The 23,039-nt window shown below is 34.1% G+C and overlaps 1 protein-coding gene across 1 annotated transcript in view; it reads right to left on the bottom strand.

Moving 5' to 3' along the window:
• Positions 1-167: 167 nt before the first annotated feature.
• LOC126978826 (probable cationic amino acid transporter) overlaps positions 168-23,039 on the bottom strand; it is a 120,139-nt gene continuing 97,267 nt past the window's right edge. Inside the window, exons 10-17 of the mRNA XM_050827915.1 lie at positions 14,811-14,965; positions 10,556-10,614; positions 10,306-10,397; positions 8,490-8,627; positions 7,710-7,881; positions 4,359-4,486; positions 3,816-4,014; positions 168-1,060 (exon numbers count right to left, since the gene is read on the bottom strand). Of these exons, the coding sequence (XP_050683872.1) occupies positions 961-1,060; positions 3,816-4,014; positions 4,359-4,486; positions 7,710-7,881; positions 8,490-8,627; positions 10,306-10,397; positions 10,556-10,614; positions 14,811-14,965 (1,043 nt within the window). The 3' untranslated portion in view covers positions 168-960. The remainder of the gene's footprint in view (positions 1,061-3,815; positions 4,015-4,358; positions 4,487-7,709; positions 7,882-8,489; positions 8,628-10,305; positions 10,398-10,555; positions 10,615-14,810; positions 14,966-23,039) is intronic.

Here is a 23,039-nt window from a genome sequence, read left to right as displayed (position 1 = left end):
AAGGTAAATATTATTACTAAAATAATACTGAAAATCTTAAGAATTGAGTCGATAGCTATAATCCTTCTTATAATAATAATATATAATTAAAATGTTTATAATACTTAAAACTAAACATTATGGATATAAAACAATAATATATCCAGTTATATATTTGAAGAGGCTTAAGTTATATTAAGTTAGATGAATGACCTGCGGTTGGTCTGAATAATTGAACGTGAAAGCCGTTTCAAATATATAGTTGACAATGTTCACAGTTTAAATAATTTAACTTTTAAATTGTGTTTTAAATTTATAGGAACTTAATATGAGCTTTACATGAAAACTGATATTTTTAGTTTAAATATTATAAAAAAATTGCAACGGATTACTTTTACTGTAGCTTCGGAATCATATTTTAAAACACAAAGCAACCTTACCTTAACCGAGTAAATAATCATAAATAATAATTTATACTAAGCGAAAATGGTAGGAAAACTATAAAAATAAAATATTAAAAAAAAAACTATGAAGATAAAAGAAAACTACAACTAATTAGGGACCAATAAGTTAAAATTTAAAATACATATGTATATTAAAACATATGGACGAAATCCTGTCACTTATCGGTACTGGTTGGTCGAATAATCAATATATTTATTATAATCATCGGTAAATATCTCGATAAGTTGCGATTATAAGTTAGCAAGGTAATTCCTTCACCGCATTTTTTCAAGATGCTTACCGATAAATATAATATACTAATTTCAAGCATTCGCTACTAGCGGTGGCATATAACATCGGTGTGCCTAGGAGAGGCACGTGTTACTTTTCCAATATATTCGATTGCCTGTAATTGTACCATACGCACACCACATATTACTTTGCCCCGTAGAGTTTGCTTGATATTAGTAAACCAGCACCGATGCCGTGAAGGACGTAATAGAAAAAAAACAAAACGTGCGTATCATCCGTTGGAACTTAGTTATCCCATGAGTCATGCGGGACATCAGGGCAGGCCCACGGAGGTCGGCTAGAGGTGTGTGTGTGGGATGTTGTCTTGTTTGTCTTGGCATCATAGCTGCAATGAAAACGAAAGATTGCTTACTTAAAGAATCAAAGATGATCGTATTCATTTGTAAAATGATTTTGCCAATGAGAATGTAATGACTACTCTACTATAAACGCATTTATCAACGGCAGTGTTCCAAAGAGCTATTCGACCTGATTCCTGCCACCCGATTCCACCTTCCACCACACGCCCCAAACCTAATTGTCATTCTCACCATCTTGATAAGTGACATTCCCTCACAACGTTTACAACTCTCTACCATGATCTATCAAAATTTGGAAAGACCGATACGATAAAGGTTTTTTCAAAAAGAGCGTGTACTCCTACCTAATAGGCCGGCCACGCTCTGGTGTGGGCAAAGTGTGGCCGCCGGTGATGCCCACCCACCAGATGACCGCTCATTTAGACCGTTGATTCCTCTTCCGCGAAAAAAAGTTATAACTAATTTTTACGGTGTTTTGAGCCAAGAAATACTCAAGCAAACTTGTCCGATCAAAAAAGGAACTAAAGTAAAATACCCCTAACTGTATTGTATGGTTAAGTATTTTCCTAGCTGACAAAATGTAGTACGAACAATGTTATTAGAGACAACGCTGTGTGAGTTCAAACGCTGTTCACCTGATTCCTGCCGTCGAATTCCACCTTCGCATGACACGCCACAAGTAACGATGTCATCCCCCCTGACACTCACAAAAATTTTAATTTCTATTGGTTTGAATTTTTCAAATCGGTTTAGTAGATCCAGAGATAAAGGCCGGAAATGCTCTTGGGATTCCTCAGGTGTTGCAAATGTATGTTGGTGGCGGTGATCACTTAACACCAAGTGACCCGTAGCTCGTTTGTCCTCCTTTTCCATAAAAAAAAACATTGAAAGTAGAATTCGGAAAGCCCTATTCTCATGAAATAAGATTGTGATAATGTAAACCATTGACTTAAAATAGACTAACATCTTGAATAAGACAAGATACAAAAGGAACGCGAATTTATTGTATTGTATAGACTTTAACCGATTTTGATTGACAAGTCGTCAACCGTCAGCCACCCTTGGCATTAGCTCCGTAGAATTTTGCATATTAAACCACTACCTAACACACACAGTGACAAATAAAAATTGGTCACGCATTTAACGGGCTTTAAGGTCAGTCTAACATAAACTTATTTTATATTTGCTGAAGTCTTTTTAAACTTTCTCTGTTAATGTACCTTTATTTTAATTTAACTAATGGTAACATAACATAGGAAGGATAAACGTGTTTGTAGGTCATCTAGTTGTAAAGTTGGATCTCAAAGAGTACCAACGACCATATAGGTCGTGCTGATAAGAATGATATAGGTATAATGTTATATAATTGTTACCCACCGAGTCTCAATCTGCTTGTAATTTATATTTCCAGGTGGGTTGCGGCTTGTGTGTGGTTCAGAGACATGCCATGTCAGAAGTGCGCCAGGAAAACTAAAGATACGGAATCAAACATATAATTATGTTATGATATGTCTCATTTGCCCAGTAATAAAAAAAAAATAATAAAAACAATTAAAACAAAAATGTTTAATCTTTCTTTAGCGTTCTAGAGTCTTATTTATATATTCTAGATCAAATACAGCAAGGAACTACCAATTATTTATTACTTTAATACGAAACAAATGAAACCTTAATAAATATTCTATATTTTATGTCGTCATCTAAAATTTTGTTTGCTTAAGATAAAAAAGTGTGTGTGTGCAAGAAGTTATACTTCTTTCTTACGAAGCAAAAATCATTAAAATGATTTATTCCTCCTGCTATACTACGTTTATAAAAAGAACAATTTTGTAAAAATCTTGAAAAGATGGCTTTGACAATAAATATTAAATAATGAATACGGCTGTATGGGCTTGAACCCTTTGTACTTCACTAAATTTTAGGAATCAACTTCACATCATTTATTAATAGCGCGCCTAAAGAAGTACAACTTCAAAAACATTAAAAAAACCGGCACACACATGAAACAGATAAACAATATTTATTTGTTGGTAAAACCTGGTCTTCGAAAAATGATCTCAGTTACACACTCAACTTTCGATAGATAAGATAACTGTCTCAGATAGGGGCAGAATCGAACGGCATATTGCCGGGCGAATGTGGGGCCGAAAGTATCGATGTGACTTCAAAGCCCGTAAACTATTGGAAATATGCCGTTGAAAACTTAAAAGAAACTAATTCCTAGTAATAAAACTATTTATAAATTATATTTTGAGTGTTTGTGGCTATCGGTATACTAACAGGCAAAAGAGAAATTAAATAATTGTTTACGATCTGGCAGATGACAAAATCTTCCCCATTTCCGAAAAACATTAGTAACGCCGCCGTTTTAAACAAATCGTGTTAACAGAAGAGTGTAACACTTGGCATTATTAAACTTTAAATGGAGAAGGAGGGCGGAAAGATAATAAATATGTATAATATGAGCTACGAATACAAGAACAATTATTGTTATTACTGGAATTACCTTGGATTTAGACTAGAGTCTATAAGTATGACAAAATTCAATATACAGGGAACATAACGCGCATACGCTTTCATTAAAATACATCAATAAATTCAAATTCAAATATTCAAATATTTTTATTCAAAATAGGATTTATAATCACTTATTGAACGTCAAAATCTACCACCCATTCAAAAGAGACTGTCTCAGACCTGAGAAGAATGGGCGTAAGAAACTCAGCGGGCAAATAACATTCGATCCTAATTATGGTCGATAAAGAAAATAGTCTTTCTTACTCATTGTTTCCAAAAGGTCCAGTGCCGTCGCCTTCGAAGATATTCCTGTCACCACGTTGCGGTTCTGGCTGAGCTGAAGGTTGTGGAATCATTGAACGCTCCAAAGGATTTCTCGGAGGTGGTGTTGGCTCCCGGGGAATCAGTGGTTCAGTCTCCAGAACAGAGTTCTTAATGCCATATTTGAAGTACATGAAAAGTCCTGAAATTTGTAAATAACATTAAACAGTCTAATACCAGGCAGTATATACAGAAATTAAAGGCTGATCACCTAAAAGGATACAAGGTCAAAAAAGGAGAATCTAATGACCGTGACATTAATACAACGAAATTATTAATATTAATATAATGATATACATAGCAATTCATTATTACAACTTCAGAAGAAAAATACTCGAATTTTAATACACATGAATTTCAAACAATATTTGATAAAGCAAATAGTAATTTGTGTAAAAGTAGACTTTAATTACTAACATAAATTTATTTTTATTGTTATATAATTTCTGATTTTAATAATGGGAGTATTATTTTAGTTATACAAACCCAGTATCATCCAAATAGTGAATCGGATCAGCGTCAGTATGGAGAGATTGAGAACCAGGTAGATATTAACGATGATAGCAATAGCCGGAATGAATGGAACGCCAGGAGTCGCATAGATCAAGCCGTAGCTGTAATAGAAATTATTATATAAATACTTGAATCTTTGGATTACTTTATAAGTATGAGCGCACGTGAAGAGTTTGGCATAGTTTACGATTTAAATGAAAAATAAATACAGAAACCTGATTATTTGATGTACGTGTCACAGTCGAACCTTGTTTGGTTGCTCAGCAGTTATAGTGTGAAAACAGTATTTTTCGGTTGGAGTAGCAAAAAAGCTAGTGGAATTATTACTAAGTAATTAAGAATTTAATTGCTTAGGGGGCTAAACTAACCGTAAGCCAAACGTCTTGCTACTCTTATTATAGGGGAGAGGCGTACAAAATGACATACTAGTTATAAAATCAGTCATAAAATATTTATTTATTTATAATATTCAACACTTTAAGTAATTATGTATTCTTTGGTTCATTACCTACTTATAATTATGGAGATCAATCATCTGAGTACAAAAACAATAAAATTAAAAAATAATTTTAAAAACTTAGAAAAAATCCGTTTTGTCCGCCCTCGGCGGGTAAAATGACAAACGTGCTGTGGACAAAATGACATACTAAATTAGGAACAAAAATCAGTCGATTGCATGCATCGACTCGACATGCAGAGTTCACACGTGTAACGCTTTGTCTTTTTCGGAACATCTGCACAAGATGCCCATCTTTTACAGCTCAAGCACCGGAGCCAGATCTCTTTTGGCTTGGATCTTGAGAAGAGGTCATTACAATAAATACACGGACAATCTTCGTCATCGTCTATGGTTACTGTGTAAGCATTTAAAGAAGAAAAATCATTTTCGCTATCAGAACTAAAGTCTAAAACTTTTGTAACCTTTCTTGTCTTTTTCTTTGGAGGAGGTAGAGGAGCGGATTTTGCTTTTGTTTCTTCTATATTTGGCGTTGAAGTTAGTAACAATACTGATGGTTTCTTGCGTGGTTTTCTTTTGCCTTGTCCAGTCACATATATTCCTTTAGGTACTGGAGATAGCACGCTAACAGGAACATTGATATTCATGTCTTGGAGTATCCTAGATGACGTAGGTTTCATAGGTCCTGCAGTAACTGAGCCTGTAGACTCGGCAACTGAGACTGGACTTGGGTTGTCTGCAGCTGATGTACTTGCAATTACCAGGGACGTAGAACTGCCTGCTACTACCTGAGATGGACCTGCTGATGGTATGCATAGATTATCAGCTGCCGTTGAATCTTCTTCGGCCTGAATAGCCTTTTCCATGGAGATTGTATCCCAACGCTAGAAAGATAAAAAGGTGGGTTAAATGACATAGTATGCTATTTTACCCGAACAAGGTGTATACCATTTTGTCCACTTCATAACCTGCAATTTTAGAAATCAACGAATAAAAATGTAACAAGAATTTTGAGATTTCAAAACATTCTGGAACTTATTTAGTAATATTACAATATTTTAACGCTAAGAACAAACAAATAAACGTCAAAAAATACTCACTTTTACGACTTGCAAAATCCAACAAAACAAAACTCGTGACTGCAGAAATCATAAAAACACGCGTGCGCACCACACGGTCGAACGGACGCTACCTGAGCTGCTACAGGTTACGACCTGTCACCAAGCGACCCTCTACAGGCCATTGCGCGAACAAATATTTGTTTCATTTAAGAAATAAGTAGGTGTGCCATATTACCCGCCTATGCCATTTTGTACGCCTCTCCCCTACGTACATAATACAGTTACGGCTTACCTATAGAAACATGTATAAACAAGAAAATTTATAGAATTAGACTTTATTTTACGGAAATCCATGATTTTCTAAATGTAATGTATTGTCTTAAGTGTTAATTCTGCTTAAATTTGTTAGTCTACATTTAGTATATACCTAAAGTCAAGTCATAAGGCTTACGGGTTAACTGTAGTTAAGTCTAAGTTATGTCTCCCGTCAGCAACCCTCGTACCTCAGTAGGTAAAGAGTGTGTCGACTTGGGTAGTGTAGGTACCTAATATGTACTAAGTATAACTAAATTTGGCTTCTATACACTCCAACGACGAGGTGGACGCCCTGTATGGGGACAGCTCAACAGACATTCACACCACTAACATTAAGTGATGAGGTGAGAGTGGGGCAATTTGTTATCAATTCAAACTGGAGCGGTCTCGGCTAGTGAAATCTACTAACGTTACACCTGCACAAATCCAGACACAAAACCCGGTAAACTCTCAACTAATATCGCAAGACCGCATGGCATGCCTAGATGACTGCGTTGACTTGGACGAGAAACAGATTCATTCGTCAAGCACAGTTGTTCAAAAAGAACAGGAAAAATCTAACTCTCAAATTGATTTAAGACGTCAAATTCAAATATTTCAAAAAAGGATCCTTTAAATATAGGATCACTTATTCAAAGTCAAAAACTACCACCAATTCGAAAATAAATGTCTCAGATCTCAGAAGAGCGCTCGCAAGAAACTCAGCGGGCTTCTTCATTTATGGTATTGCTTGCCACATAAGCACTTTTTAATGATTCTTTTGAATTTCGTAATACATTTGTTATGAAAATTTTTTGGGATCTAATTATAAAATCATATCCATCGCCCCATTACTAGCTCGACTTGCCGAGTAGTAGGCACTAGGCATAATAAGTTAATGTTTGTTAACCTGGTGATAACCAGGCTGCATTCAAAGATTAATATCAATCAGGCATTAATATCAGCAGCATTACTCCATAGCTATGTACCACAATAAATTATACTATGAAAATAACAAAACTAGTTGTGTCTTACTATCTATGTCAGTTGTCTAATCTTTTTTACCGCGATGTTGTAGAACTAAGTTTATTATCGAATCCTTGGATTGGAGCAATTTGGAACCAATAGTAAAACAAGAAATATAGTAGATTTCACCGGTTTTATCACCTCTCCTTTTATTAAGACATTCGCATCTACAGTTTTGACATTTGGCACGGTAAAGGAAAATGACCAATACAGTATGGAGCTTGGGCCCCATACATTTTTGTGCCTCGATTAGTCTTAGCTTAAAATAAATATTATTTTCATTCACAAAAATATTATTCAGTGAAAAACAATTTGAAAGATATTAGGTTGGTTTGGTAAGAGTTAGCGCTCGTGTGCACGAACATATCTGGGTACCTACATAGTTATTTTAAACCATCATGTCCAATTATTTAAAGAATGGTGTGCAACGGTTTTATAGCCTTAGTACCCCCAACACTATTTTATTTAACGGTCATATTCACTTACCGGTTTTGTGGTTTGCGAGAGATCATGAGCAAGATCATCAGAATAGCCAACGCCAGAAGTACCATAACAACAGCGGTGAAGGTAGAAGTACTTGGGCTTCCATAAGCAGCCAGGACATCCAACATAATCACCAGCACATACATGACGCCAACGGATTTGATCACGAACATTCCTTTAAAAAAATAAGATTTTTAATAATATCAGCACGCTTATTATAAAAGCAAACAGGCTTAATTTATATTGTCAGGCTTGGAAACCAAAATTTGAACTCATTATAGTTTAAGTACATTACATTATATTGAGAAATTGATATTCGAAAGGAAAAAGTAACCTTTAACCTGCTTTACGGTTTTTGGTAACTCAAAAGGATTTATAGAATAAACATGTTTATGATTATCGCATCATTAGCCATAGTCATGACTGACATGCTATTTAAACAGGACAGTTAGTATAAAAATTTTGACTGCTTCAATTCAGCTGTGGAGTAGTAGTAATAGGATTAATGACAGAGCCTTTATTTAGAATATTTAAGTTAATTTATAGATAATGCCTGAACAGTGAACGGGACTTCATTATGAAAGTGTATCCATTTACTATTACAGCTATATAATAATGAAAATCACTATTTAGAGCAAAAAGGTGACGATCTTTATGAAAGTATATTAAAATTTTCGTAATCCATCGACAATGAATAGTCAAAGATGAAAAAGCGGTTTTAACCTTAGATGATCGTTGTCAAGCCTCGGTATTAGAGGTTATATTATGTTTCTTATGACTTACCACTGTACTCAGTTGCCGGGCCGCAATCCATCCAGGGTAAGAATCCAGGGCACAAGTAAGACATGGCGAACATTTTGCGTTGCAAGGCGTTCCAGAATCGGGTGAATCGGCTGCCGCTAGTGCACGGTCCGGGAGGAGCTAAATTATAAACCATTTATTATTATATCGATAAATACGGACCATTGGTTTTTTACAAAGCACCAACTACCACCACCATTATGTCTCAAATACAAAGTTAACGACGAGAAAATAAATATTTTATGCCTAGCAAAATGGTTTCAAGTAAAATTATATATTATAACTTTATACGTATACTTTTGAAGCCCCTCAAATAGGCCATTTCTCTCTCCTTTGTAGTAAAAGCAATAGATTTCAATGAATTTAATTAACCCTATTTATTTTATTTTGAGGGTTTATATATATTGTTAGTATATATATACTGTTAGTATATTTTTACGAGCAAGAGAGGGAGGCAAGTGTAACCGTAGGTGACTTATTATGTTATAGCTGATGGCTACATCGATAAAACTGCTGAGAAACTTACAATAATTACTATAATACAAACAAATATATTCCACTTTTTCTAAGTATAAATAGAATTAAATTATAGTAATAGCATTTTAACCTAAAATAATAATAATTTTAAATAATGTCGATTGGCAAGTTTAAGAAAATCTGGACAGATTGGTATGCAATCGTAAAACATTATATTTGTCTTTTCAAACCACATCTTAGTTTACGTTTCAATATTCTATAATATATATATATATATATATATATATATATGTGTTTATATGAGATTTATTTTTTATTATATTAGAGTATCTATATATATATGGTATAAAGAAAATTACTCACGTTTCAAGTCCGTAAACAGACCGTCTTTGAAGAAGACTGAATGTGCAGCAAGGATTTGAAATTACCAATACCTACCAAGGAAAGTCTGGCCTAAAACGAAGGTACAGTCAGCGGCAAAAGTATGGATTCATTTACCTACCTACCTTTAGTTTTATAAAGTAATCTTACTTACATTGTATCATTTCCATCAAGTTTTAATACAATATATTTATTACCTACTTATTATTATTATAATTGAAGTTTTCTACATGTTTTCTGTTTTGTATTGTAGTTACAAATACTGCTTACAAAATATGATACTATTTTTAGCTGTACCTAATTACATTATGCCGGGCAACTAATGATACAAAGATTGAATAATACTTGTGGAGGATGCGAATTACACCTTAATATAAATAATGAGCTAAAATATACAATAATCCACTTTGATGTTGACTGTAATAATACAATGCAACACATAGATTTTTGAAGAACATTAACGGCCGTTCCCAATATACAGTCTATCTCTTACTTGTGATAAAAATCGTAACTATAATTGACTTTTCTGTCCCACAAAACTTATCGACGGCAACTCACCTTATCCGTACACGCTATCTGTTGACGTTTAGCTTACAAGCGATATAAGTTTGTATGGCAATTGTAATTCACGCGTTTTAATATAAGGCGATAAAAATGACTTATCGGGTATATTGGGACTGCTTCCGATTATTGACAGCCATTTACTGACAGAAGAAGGTAGCAATTTATCTCTATCTGTAGATATGGGGAACGGCCGTTAGATACATGTTTAATCAGTAATATCACACCCTGCAACTTGACTAATACATTTATTTATGAACATAGGTATAGCTTAAAAAAAACAAAAACTGTAAGTACCCAATCGATTTTTGTAACATAATGATACTATTATGTTCTCTTTGACATTATTAGGGCGAATAATGTTTTAATGGAGTCTTACCGTAAAAGTTGTTCTCGGAGTTGACAAGAAATGCGTCATCACGGTCATAGTCGCTGTCTTCACCAGCCATTGATTCTTCGGAGTCCGGAGAGCTGTTGAAATACTGAACGTCTTAGGGATAGTAAACATGTTGTATAAAATTTAGTACAATTATATCGGTCGACCTTTCGCCATGCTTGTTCGCAATAGACACGCACAGCTAGCATTGCATTTCGTTGTAAATACGATACCTATATAATAAATAAGATACCTGCGAGTAACGCGGCGAACCATCACGCGTTGAGGCATCATCTGAGTATGAGAAGTAATCTGAAATGAAAAAAAAAATATTGATATAGAGTTGTTACAACTCTTTCTAATTATTAATATTAAAGGCACATGTGCTGCCAGTATTTGCAAGTAAATTGCGAGCTCATATATAGTTTAGCTAATATATATAATACACAGAAATTAAAGAGACGATTTACAAGTTGTTGGTCTAAGCTTAGCTAAATAAATATTAATATTGGCAGATACTAAACTTGGCTTGGCTAAATAAATATAATTCTTTACAGACTAGGTATATTTCGCGTTGGCATGACACACATTATAAGAAGCTATTATATGAAACTTCGTGTTTTGTCAGTCGATGGACTTCTATCAGTTGATCGATTGAGTATAGAGTTGTTACAACTTTATATTTTTGTTATAATATTTACACATTGCCGTTATTTATTTTAAAAAATGGGAGGTAAGTTACTATAGCTATATAATGCAAGAAATAAAATAATGTTTTATTTTGTAAAAGTTCAAAAATCAGATTCTTGTGCGTGTGGTCTTTCAGTTTCAAAATAGATAAAAATATTGTTAAAGAAGATGAAAAAATGATAAACTTTCCAACTTCAAAACAATAAAGAAAACAATGTCGCCTTTAACCCAATATATGGTGACTTCTTTTATTTTTAAGAAAAAAGGATCCAAAAACACCTATGGCAAACCATCAATAAAAATGCACAAAGTATTTTCTTTAATTAACGCGAGTTTTACACACTTAAATAAATTACTTTTAAAGGATTAAAACGCGTGTTATTGTTACTGTATCGTTACATTAGATTTTTGCGTAAAAGTTACATTTTATGCCCTGAAAACGAGATCTGGAAAGGTCTTGAAACGTCGGGTTAACTAAAATAATAAAAATGTAACTTTTACGCAAAAATGTATTGTCAAAACACAGCCACAATTACACGCATTTAATCCTTTAAAAGTGTTTTGTTACTCACCACAAATCCATAACATACTCAGGACAAATTTGAAAAACGTAAGAAATAATATGACAGGGAATTTAAGCATCCTGTTACACTGTCCAATATTTCTGATTTGTTTAAAAAAAACCCTCCGACTATTATTTTGGAGTCAGCAATATTGATATCTATTTAATGGCTCGTTTCCTTTAGACTGGCACGTCTCTAGTAACGGTCGCCATACCAACTAAGCTACGAAAGGGTGTGATACCTAGCGTGGTTCAGAGATCGATATGAAAATAAAAATAAAGTTTGTGTCTGAACATTGTGTCACTTTTTTAAACAATGGAATGGGTGGTAACTTTTGACTTTCAAAAAGTGATGTCACATCCTATTTTGAATAAAAATATTTGAATTTGAAAACACACGGCAGCATGATCATAAAAGTACGTAATGCGTATTAATATACTTCAATTTGTCAAAGCCACAGTGTGGTACTTAGTAGTGAACAATGAAATAATTATAAGTATTCTTATGTTATAATGTAATACAAATTCAAAATACTGAAACTTACAATTAAATTTACTGCATGTTACAAAGTACATTAGAAGGTTGTGTTATTTGGTATGTATTTTTGTATTATGACGCCTTGCAAGGGCACAGCAATTTTCAGAGGTTTACTAATTTCCAATGAATGTTTTTAATTTGAAATTCTATAACTTAACCACTTTAAAAATTGTATGACTATAATGTCAAGAAATAATAGGTTCGTAAAAATTTTAGTAATTTAGTTTATTTTAATATTAATACATTTCAGAAGGTAATAACGTATTGATTAACGGCTGACGAATGATAAAAAGGTAATGACGCACTAATAATGTTTGACTTGATTTCAAGTTTATAATTAATAAATACCTTAATATAACTTACTGCCAATGGACCTAACTGAGGGACATATTACGAAATAGTAACACGCACTTGTCAGAACTTGGATATTTTTGAATTTATGAAATCAATTTATACATAACTATATTCTGTCCGAGTTCCTCAAAAATTCTTTTAAAAACTTCTTCTGTCCCATACTATGTGTGTTAATTTTTCACAATGATACAAGCATACCAAATTAACCTTAAAAAACTTGTATAATATTTAGTTAGGACAGTTCAGTGAATAGGGTTTGTCATAAGACATAAGTTTCATGATATTCTTACGGTTAATACTGATGTCTGTGTGTGGAATTCGTGCAAGCCTTAAAGCCCACTCACAGTCCGCATGCAGTACTAACTAGATTCAAGGTTTTAATCCTAGCAACCGACTACATTAATTGTGAATTCACACTCACACATTAATACTTAAGTTATAAACTATATCTCCGAGAGCTCTGAGTCTTATTGCTATATATTCTGTTTATATAAGGTAACATCACTCAAGTCTATTGTTTATATGCTTCGCCTATTTGTATGTTGAATTTACGACGACATAGAAAATCTGAATAAGCCCATTCAGTACATTTAAATGTGCATCATGAAATTTGATAAGAAATAGGGCGTTCCCACAAAGAAACACCATTGAGAAATAATATCTCACCATCTTTTTTACACAACATTATGTCGTACAAACGCAGGCAAGCGCTTCCCTTTATATCGCATTGGTGAAGCTTATAATGTAAATTTTAATCATATTGATATTTTGTGCACTTCAGTTAGAATGCTTAAAAATCAAATGGTACGAGGATTGAAATCATAACTTTTTTCACTCTCTTTTTTGTATATTTTACAATATAACCTTATAATGTACTTTATTTAGTAACATCTAATGTTTCACTGTTTGTTTACCACAATAAATAAAAAAAAGTACAGAGATATGTATGAAAACTGAAATGATTGACCTGTTTAGTTTTCATTTGCCTAGAGTTTCTTTAATATCACAACAACATTTCATATTAATGACTCAAGTGTCTACCGCACCTTCGGATTAACAAAATAAAAGTTAACTATAATTAAACTGTTGAACTGTCCGATAAAATTTGAAAAGTATATAATTAATGTTGAAATACAGTTTGTAAAGACACGCGTATTAACTCTATAAAAAGTTATATATTTAAATTATACAGTAAGTTGTTTTATGAGCAATGAATGACCTAACATAAAATGGCATATGTTATTTTTATTCATAACTATGTATGTAGATTAGAGGATAAACTATAGTCTAAATAACAGACCGTTTATTTAATATTACTAACACAATTTGTTTGCTTTATTCACTGAAGCAACCTCAAAAGAGAATTACATGGTATTGAAAAATAAAGCCAGCGCTTTGATTAGTGTTTCCAATACAAATTCATCCAACAGATTAAAAAATAGAGTTAGTTCTTTTACAATTTTTTCCAATAACAGGCAATGTAAAACAACGTAATAAATATTTTCATTTACTGTTAGCGTGGAAATTTCAGATGAAAATTTCTTTCTTAATCAAAGTCTTTTACTATTTGCAATACAAATTCACCCAACAGATTAAAAAATATGATGTTTCAACGAGTTAGTTCTTTTCCAATTTATGCCAATAACAGGCAATATAAAAAACGAAATAAATATTTTCATTTACTGTTAGGGCGGAAATTTCAGATGAAAATTTCTTTCTTAATCAAAGTCCTTTACTATTTGCAATTCAATAACATTTTAATTAAACCAGAAAACCAATAGCAAAATGCGTTTTTTAAGTCTTTTTAAGATTGTACTGGCTGATTTTATATGCTCATAACATTCATTATAATTCAGAAAATAGGATATAAAAGTATGCGAGAGAAGTGGCAGGAGAATGATGCTCCTGGATAGTAAATGATTGTAAGTCTTGTCAAGAAAGTTAAAGGGAAACAAATATATATGTAATCTTTTAAGTGGGACGGTATGGGCATCTTATCTATTTAACTAATGAAATGAAAGCGATATCGTCTTCTTGGAAAATAGATTTTCAAGAAAGTAAAAATAATAATTAATTGTATTCTACGCCTTTGAGGCACTGTCTGCTGTATCCTATATATTCCTATAGTAAGGACCTGGGTTACCTAGCCCTGCTCAGTATGAAAACGCTTTTTCTCATGGATAACACCGCCTTGTTGCAAAGTCGGTGTAGTAAATTTCTTCTATTCCGATTTTGGAAACAAAAAAAAATTGATTTGTAGAATAACAATGAAAATTGGTGTTTTTTTGATAAGATTATAACAGTATTTTAAAGTATTACCCCCAAATTGTTTTCCTCTTAGTTCACAAAAATTGATGTACTTACAGTAAGGATGGCTTCACGTGGTCCGGATATAGCGGCTTCAGGATCGACTGGAGTCCGCAGAGTTTGAGGCAGTAGTTCCATCAGATTAGTTATGTGGGGTTGGTAGCGGAGTATCATCACACATGTAGAGACCATGGTGTAAGCCAGCAGAGTACCTGAGCAATTAATTTAATATGAAAATCAAATTCTGTTCATCAGCCGACTTCAATAAAATTATCTCTTCGATTTGGATTCATGATTTCGTCATAAACTTTAGCTAAACGAAAGAAAAAGAAGAAAGGCAAAAGGAAGAATGTGTTTACAAATATTTTTAATGTTTTTGAACTTTACCAGACAGTATAACTACGACTCGCTGAGCACAAATTCAAGAAATATATTAAGGCTTCTTTGACAAAGAATTACTATAAATAATTATAGTAGATTATATACAGGACAAGGAATCAGACAAGAACGATTCTTCTCTTTCTTCGATTCTTGTCTGATTCTGCATTAGATATTTTTTTTATGGAATAGGAGGACAAACGAGCGTACGGGTATCTGGTGTTGATCACCGCCGCCCACATTCTCTTGCAATACCAGAGGAATCACAGGAGCGTTGCTGGTCTTTAAGGAAGGTGTACGCACTTTTTTTGAAGGTACCCAAGAAGCTAATTCCACAGCTTTGTAGTACGTGGAAGAAAGCTCCTTGAAAACCGCACTGTGGAGAACCACCACACATCCAGATGGTGGGGATGATTCATTACTTGTGGCGTGTCGTGCGAAGGTGAAATTCGGAGGCAGGAATCAGGTTAAACAGCTCTTTGGAACTCTTCCCGTAATAAATGCGGTAGAAGACACACAATGAAGCGACGTCTCTACGCAACGCCAAGTGATCCAGCCGTTCAAAGAGCACTGGGTCCGCGACAATTCGAGCTGTTCTACGTTGCACGCGGTCAAATGAACGAGCTGATACGGGGGAGCGCCAGACCAGAGATGACAGCAATACTCCATGTGAGGCCGGACCTGCGCTTTGTAGAGCTCTAGAATGTGGGCCGGCTTGAAGTATTACTGTGCTCTTTCAATAATATATAATAATAATAAATTTGTATTATATTATATTTAGTTGGCTAAGTTATTCTATGATTTAAAAGATGGGCTTGGAGTTTCTCCTGAGTTCTTCTCCTAATTTCAAAGGTAACGGGTCCGTAATGAGGGTTTATATACTGATGTAGCTTCATGACGTTTACCAAGTGTTGTTGCAATATGTTATGTTATTGTCACTCCCTATTGTGAATAAATATATTTCTGTTCCTAAGGGCCCGTCTATATTTACCGGTAAAATGAAAACCTACGGTAGCGCGACTGGTGGTGTCCATAAGCTACTAGACACCATACAGACACCAAAGTAATGTCACGTCCGAGCTAGTGGTGCCAAAAAATTAGTCGTGCAACCAACAAGGTAAGTTACTCTGTATACATTTTGTTGGTAGCGTTGAAATAGCCCTAATGTTTTAGCAAGAGAAACCACATATTGTTCATTGGTAACTATTATTAACTGTCAAAAAATATCGGTAATTGTGAAATACAGATAGTAGCATCCATTTATTAAGTCATATAGAATTTTGTATTAAAATGCTATATCCGGTGGTACCTACTTGATTTTTCTAAAAAAAAAATCAAGTCATGTGCGTTTAGGTATTAAGTTTTAAAAAGGCTTCTCCCAGAAAACCTATCTTCATAAATTCTCCCGTGTAAAGATAACTATTATTTATCTTTTCAAAAGCTATAACTTTATTTATAGAATTGGTGTTAGTCGTAAAACATTAATAACAGGCAGAAGCTACAGATTTATAAAGTATATGCTGGTTATTTATATTAGGATGAATAAGGATGTTAATGAGACTAATTGTTTCTCCTCAAATTAGGTGTGTTTAATATAAACATGATAATTTTTTTCATTTGTTTGAAGTGACCTCACTGTGGAAATTATGTTAGCCTATCAAATCGATTAGAGAAGCAGACAGTTTTATTTTCAGTCTGGCGATTCTAAAAGCATAGTTAGTGTAGAATATTAGATTTGTCTGAGGCTTGTCGATCACTGATACTGTATAGTAGGTTTATTCTCATCTTAATGAAATTAAATTCTATTTTTATGATGCTGATAATTAGACGAAAAATGCTCCAAGCCTTTGTGTGTTCCACATAACATAACCTATATTATAATTCTGGTAGATAAGAATCTCGAAATATGAAAGATAAATAAAACTAAAAATAAAACTTGCACAGAAAGATTTTTTTGTATCTGACTGGTACTTTAGGATGGAGATTGTATTTACTTTAATTACTATGTATACAAAAAACACTGCCGAGGTTAGACAGATCTGGCTACCTATTTGGCTGTCAAATCTAGGCATTCACAAAAGAAAAAAAAACAAAGAATAGAAAAGACACAAAAAGCAATGGAGAGAGGAATAATGCGGATCAGGAAACTACAAAAAGTACGTAGCGAAGACATAAGAAAGAAAACCAAGCTTACCGATGCACTAAGACACGCGCTAACATTGAAGTGGCAATGGGCTGGCCACATTTTACGCTACACAGACAGAAGGTGGACTAAATCACGAATAGATATTAATTCAGAGTAAGTATACCATTATAATTTGGAACACACCAAATAGAAGAAATTTATGGTTTAATTGTAATAATGATAAGCTAATAACTTCAAAAAATATCAATCGATTTGTAGTCGTTATGGAAACACGAAATGACCGCAGAACTATCTAACAGAATGCCAAATGATCACATCCTATCCATTTGCATCGCCATGAGACAGGCATGATTGTAGATATGTATGTTATCATTTTCACACGGTACGTATATGCGAATGTTATGTATAGTGATCCCTTTTATGGATTTGGAAATTAAAATTAAACACATTGAAACATATTCAAGATAGATTAACAGTTGATGAATACTTAGATTGATTATTAAACTGGAGATCGGATTCTGAAAGAAGCCGTTAGTCAGCAGGGTATAACACTTTGCAGACCAGTTATGTCCTACATACATGTTATAATTCTGTAGATTAAGGCTATAATTACATTTTTCTTATGAAGTAATTTTGCGAATTTCCGAATTTTTATTTTTAGCAATATAGCAGAAATAATTAAACAACCATCCCATATTAAGGTGAGGTCTTGGTTTCATATTCCAAAATTTGTAATACAACATCAAATAATGATATTATGATTAACCTGTTTGAATACGAGCATAAGGCTTAAATGACCGCATCTTTTTTGGGTTGGCATTAATAATTTCTTGTTAATTTAAAATCCATGCTTTCGGGTTTCTAAGTCTAATCACAATGTTATAAAATCGCACGGTAATAAGTCGGTATTAGACGAAAGAAAACAACTACTTTCATCTATCAAATTCAGTTTGAGTGGAGTTAGGTTGGCCACTGCTAACACCATTTAATAAGAAATGAGTAATATAAAATTTATTAAATTACAATTTATAATGAATATTTGAAGTGTAATATTAATAACACCTGAATAAATTTGTGGATGAGAAGGATTATTTCCTTCGGAAAGATTCCATTCAACCGATTGATTTAACAAGACGAACTTCTGAGTCTCCCTTCGAAATCAAATAAAGTTATGCATTGCAAAGAATGCAAATGAAAAAATATTCAGCTTAGTAAGCAGATTATTGCTTATTCAGCCGAGTTATTGATAGCCGATACACAATAATGTGCTAACGAGTTTTAGCATTCATTTAATTATTCATCTGAATTCTAAAGTGCCTGTAAATCAATGAATTGGATAAAATTGGATTAGTATTAAACTTTTCACGGACTTGTTTAATATGTAAAGTGTACTATGATATTTGTGAAGATTAACTGACACTAAAGACATAACATAAAATACATCAGTTGGTGCTGCAGCTATTGCATTGATTGCGAAGACAGCACGTCACACATATGTCTGTCTCAGGGAGTCTTATATCTTTGTGCCGTTTGGTGTCGATACACTTGACCCACCTACGTGTCGCCTTTGATTGTGTTCTACATTCAACGCTGGTCAGGAAGCTATGTCACTATGACATAAAAGGAACTGCGCTCGATCTTTGGATTTCATATTTAAACAATACAATTCAAAAGGTTGTGGTGAATGGCAGGAGATATCCCAGGACTCCCCTCAGTATGAGGCTACAACAAGGGTTTATTCTTAGACCGTTCCTATTCCTTATCTACATAAATGATCTTCCTAACCTTATAGAGAAAAATATGCTGCAAGTGTTTGTTTAAACGAAGAGGTGACCAAACCGGTGGTATCTGCTTTATTTCTTGGCATTACTCTCGATTCCAAATTACTTATTATATTATAAATTACTTACTATTGCAGGATTGGCTAATATACTTAGTTCTGTAGCATAAGTGGTTCAAAAGATTAGACAGTTAACTGACATATTATGTAGATACGCGCGCGGGTAGTTTACTTTAACTATTTTTATGGTATTATGTCTTTACATTATTTAAACGTTAACTTATTATGCCTATTACTCGGCTAAGTCGAGTGAGTAAGTTATTTGTGGGGTTCGATGTATATGCATTAACCAAGATCCCAGAAATTATTCAATACAAAATGTATTACGAAATTCAAAATAATTTTTAAAACGGTTGTGTGGTAAAGTAAACAAAACAAAGGTAGCCAAGGCATACTTTTTCGAATGGGTACTTTTTGGCCTTTAATAAGTGATTTGACATCCTATTATAAATAAAAATATTTGAATTTGAATAGAGGCACTGAAAACCCAAGCGCAATTGCAGGCGGTGGCTTGTAATGAAATACAGTTTCGACCTACTGACTAAACAGGCTTTTGAGAAGCCAATTTGGCCTTCTCTTCCAAGTGATCACAAAACTGGACGCTGCAAGATAATATTTCGTCGCCGAGTATGCCGATATAGCTACGAGTGATGCTAACTATAAGTGATAGCTTTATTCGTGCCAATAATCCAATAATCGATTTCATTTTCACGTTTCGCAAGAGTAATTGGCATTATTCATGATCCGTCGAGAATCATATTATGTTCAACGTGCTCGACATGTACTGAATATTGAAATATCAGTAACTCAAATAACATAATATTTTAATGAAAGACATCTTCTCGGAGTATTCTACATCCTTTACCTCGTTCAAAAAATAGGTAAAGCTATACAGGCAGTGATGTGTATATACCAGGTAGAATTAAATTACATACTTTGATATTTTTAGTGACTATTTTATTTGACGGCTCTAAAATCTCTAAAATTCCCAGTAGAGCCGTCAAATAAACACTTAAGAGAAAAATCCACAGTCGCCCAACTCCACTCAAAAGTTTTATAGATGAAATAGTTCAATAATTTCATGAAAAGAAATTTCCATGTTACATAATAACTTCATATTGGTACGGAAGAGTCTAGTGGCTCAGCCAGTACAGTAACTCAGAAATGGATAAAGTTTTAGAATATGAGAAATTTTTAAACGTTTAGTATTGACAATTTGTTATGTTTTCAAAGTGATATATATCCCTTACTTCTGGGATTAATTATACAAATAAAACTGAAAACAAAATTTTATAACGGTACGTAACTCGAACGGTTGGCTCAGTTGGAAAGAGCGTTCGGACGGAACGCGAGAGGTCGCGGGTCCGTGTCCCGCATCGTTCATAAAATTTTGTTTTCAGTTTTATTTGTGCGTTTAGTATTGGTAAATCTCAGAGTGAACATATCCTGAGGATGCCTCGTGTAGTGGCTTGACGTTGCAGATTAAGCCAGTCGTTCAGTCGGGGTTCACCGTGGGCCGATTTATCGGCGGAGGACACGTAATACTAGGGGTATCACTATAAGCCATGCGTTTGGGGTTAGACTAACAAATCTTAGCGGAATTAATACTAAGATATATACTTAGTCTGGCCATACATACTGTTACAATTAAGTTATTTTTTTTTTTATATGAGAGGGGGCAAACGGGCAAGAGGCTCACGGGATGGGGAGAGTTGAGGCAACCGCCCATGGACATCCGCAATAACAGGTGTGTCAAGAAATATGTTGCCGGCCTTTAAGGTGGGAGTATGCTTTTTTCTTGAAGGTCCCTAAGTCGTATCTGTTCGGGAAGACCGCTGCCCGTAGTTGATTCCACAAAATGGCTGTGCGAGGCAAGAAATTTCGAACAAAACGCGCATTTGTGGAATGCCAGACGTCTACGTGATGCGGATGGTACTTTGCACGTAATGTCCGGTGGTGGAATTCGGCCGCTGGAATCAACCCGAACAGCTCCTTTGAGCACTCCCTGTGATAAATGCGGTAGAAGATGCAGACAGAACCCACATCTCTACGCAATGGTAGGGAATCAAGCCGATCGGAGATGACTTGATCGTCGATGATTCGAGCAGCCCTTTGTTGTATGCGGTCAAATGGAAGAATTAGAAGTATTGGGGAGCACCCGCCCAGAGGTGAGAACAGTACTCCATGTGAGGCCGAATTTAGTCCATGTGAGGCCGAATTTAAAGTTAGTTAGTTAATTAATTAAAATAAAGAAAATATTACAAAGCGATGGTTTGGTGGGGTATTAGCTAGGAAGTTTTGACTGAGTCATACTTTTGTGAAAAAGGTATCAAAAGATTGGCATAAATGTATCAAGATACCATTCTTGAGAAGGTTGTGAAGCCCCTTAACAATACTATGATCAATAACCAAGAATGGTCCTTCCAGCAAGACTCGGCGCCGGATCGTAAAGCTCGGTCTACGCAGTCGTGGTTGGACTGTATTGCAGCCAATGGGGACTACTTCGAATAAGCATTTTATATTTTAAATTGTTTTATATTTATCTATTAAACTAACACACCGTAAAAGTAATATTTTTTTGCAAAATATTTTTTTTTCTTTCTCTCAGTATTTATGGCAAGAGTGGGTATACATCCTCTTTCGTTCCAAAATCTTTTATTCCCTTACCTAGAAATTTTTCTTTTAAAAGTTTTCTCTATATATACTCTATGTGACAGAATATCTATGGTATCTGTACTGGGAGATATGACGTCTCCCAGTACAGATGTTTGATTTCCTTATTACGTTTGGTCGCAAAATAGAACTACTATAGAAGAGTCCTCAAGAGTTCAAAGACCATTTGCTCGAGCGTTCTATTCCCGCTAGGACAATACCTAAATATAATGTATATTATAATTTTTAAATAATACAAATTTTACCAGTGGGAGACTCCTTTGCACCGGATGCCGGCTAGATTATGGGTGCCACAACTGCGCCTATTTCTGCCGTGAAGTTACTACTTCACAAATGAGACTTATTTCCTTACGTCTCAAGATTACGAGCGCAATTGTAGTGCCGCTCAGAATTTTTGGGCTTTTCAAGAATCCTGAGCGGCACTGCATTTTAATGGGCATGGCGTATCATTTACCATCAGCTGAACGCCCTGCTCGTCTCGTCCCTCATTATCATAAAAAAGACACCAGCCTTACCGTTCCCAGTTGTATTGGTGAAATTATTTTTACTAAAACTAAATAAGTAATACAACAACAAAATCTGATGAGATACCTCAGTTTAGTCATACGAAAAATCTGTATGGAGAATGTACCCAACGTTAAAATAAGTAATTAGTTTTGATGTGTATTCTGCAGCCGGAGAATTAATATTTCAACTAAAATATGAATCTCGCAACAACTTTCCTAACACGCTATCTGAACTCCGTGCTTTGAGTGGCAGAGTCTATTTTATTTGATAAATACTCAGCAAACTACATCATATACCGGAAAGTTAGATGAGATACGAAATATGTTTGTATTTGTAAGTATAATACCAAGAGTAATTGGACATAGTTCCTGAAAAACGTTCCAAGCCACAAACATCACATTTTAAGGAATTCGTGTTTAATAAATATTAGTATATTCCATACATGTTGGTTGGGCTACTACGTCATGATGTCATTTAAAGAGTGACAGTAGGGCTGCCATTTTTTGTCAGTCCGTTAATATGAATCACGTGACCAGTCTTGTGTTCTTACCTCAATTTCGACATGTTGTGGTTTGGAACGTTTTTCTGGAATTACGTCAAATTATTATTCAGTACTAGCTGACTCGACAGACGTTGTTCTGTATATAATAAATAAAATAATGTTTTTATTTGAATTTGTCAATAATATATCATAACTTCAGAAATTACTTCGTATAATATGCACCCTTCTGTCGTAATGAAA

Source organism: Leptidea sinapis, chromosome Z (genome assembly GCF_905404315.1).
Source record: "Leptidea sinapis chromosome Z, ilLepSina1.1, whole genome shotgun sequence".
In the NCBI taxonomy this organism is placed as follows: Eukaryota; Metazoa; Arthropoda; class Insecta; order Lepidoptera; family Pieridae; genus Leptidea; species Leptidea sinapis.
Note: the sequence above shows the minus strand (reverse complement) of the source record. Positions and strands in the feature narration are given on the sequence as shown.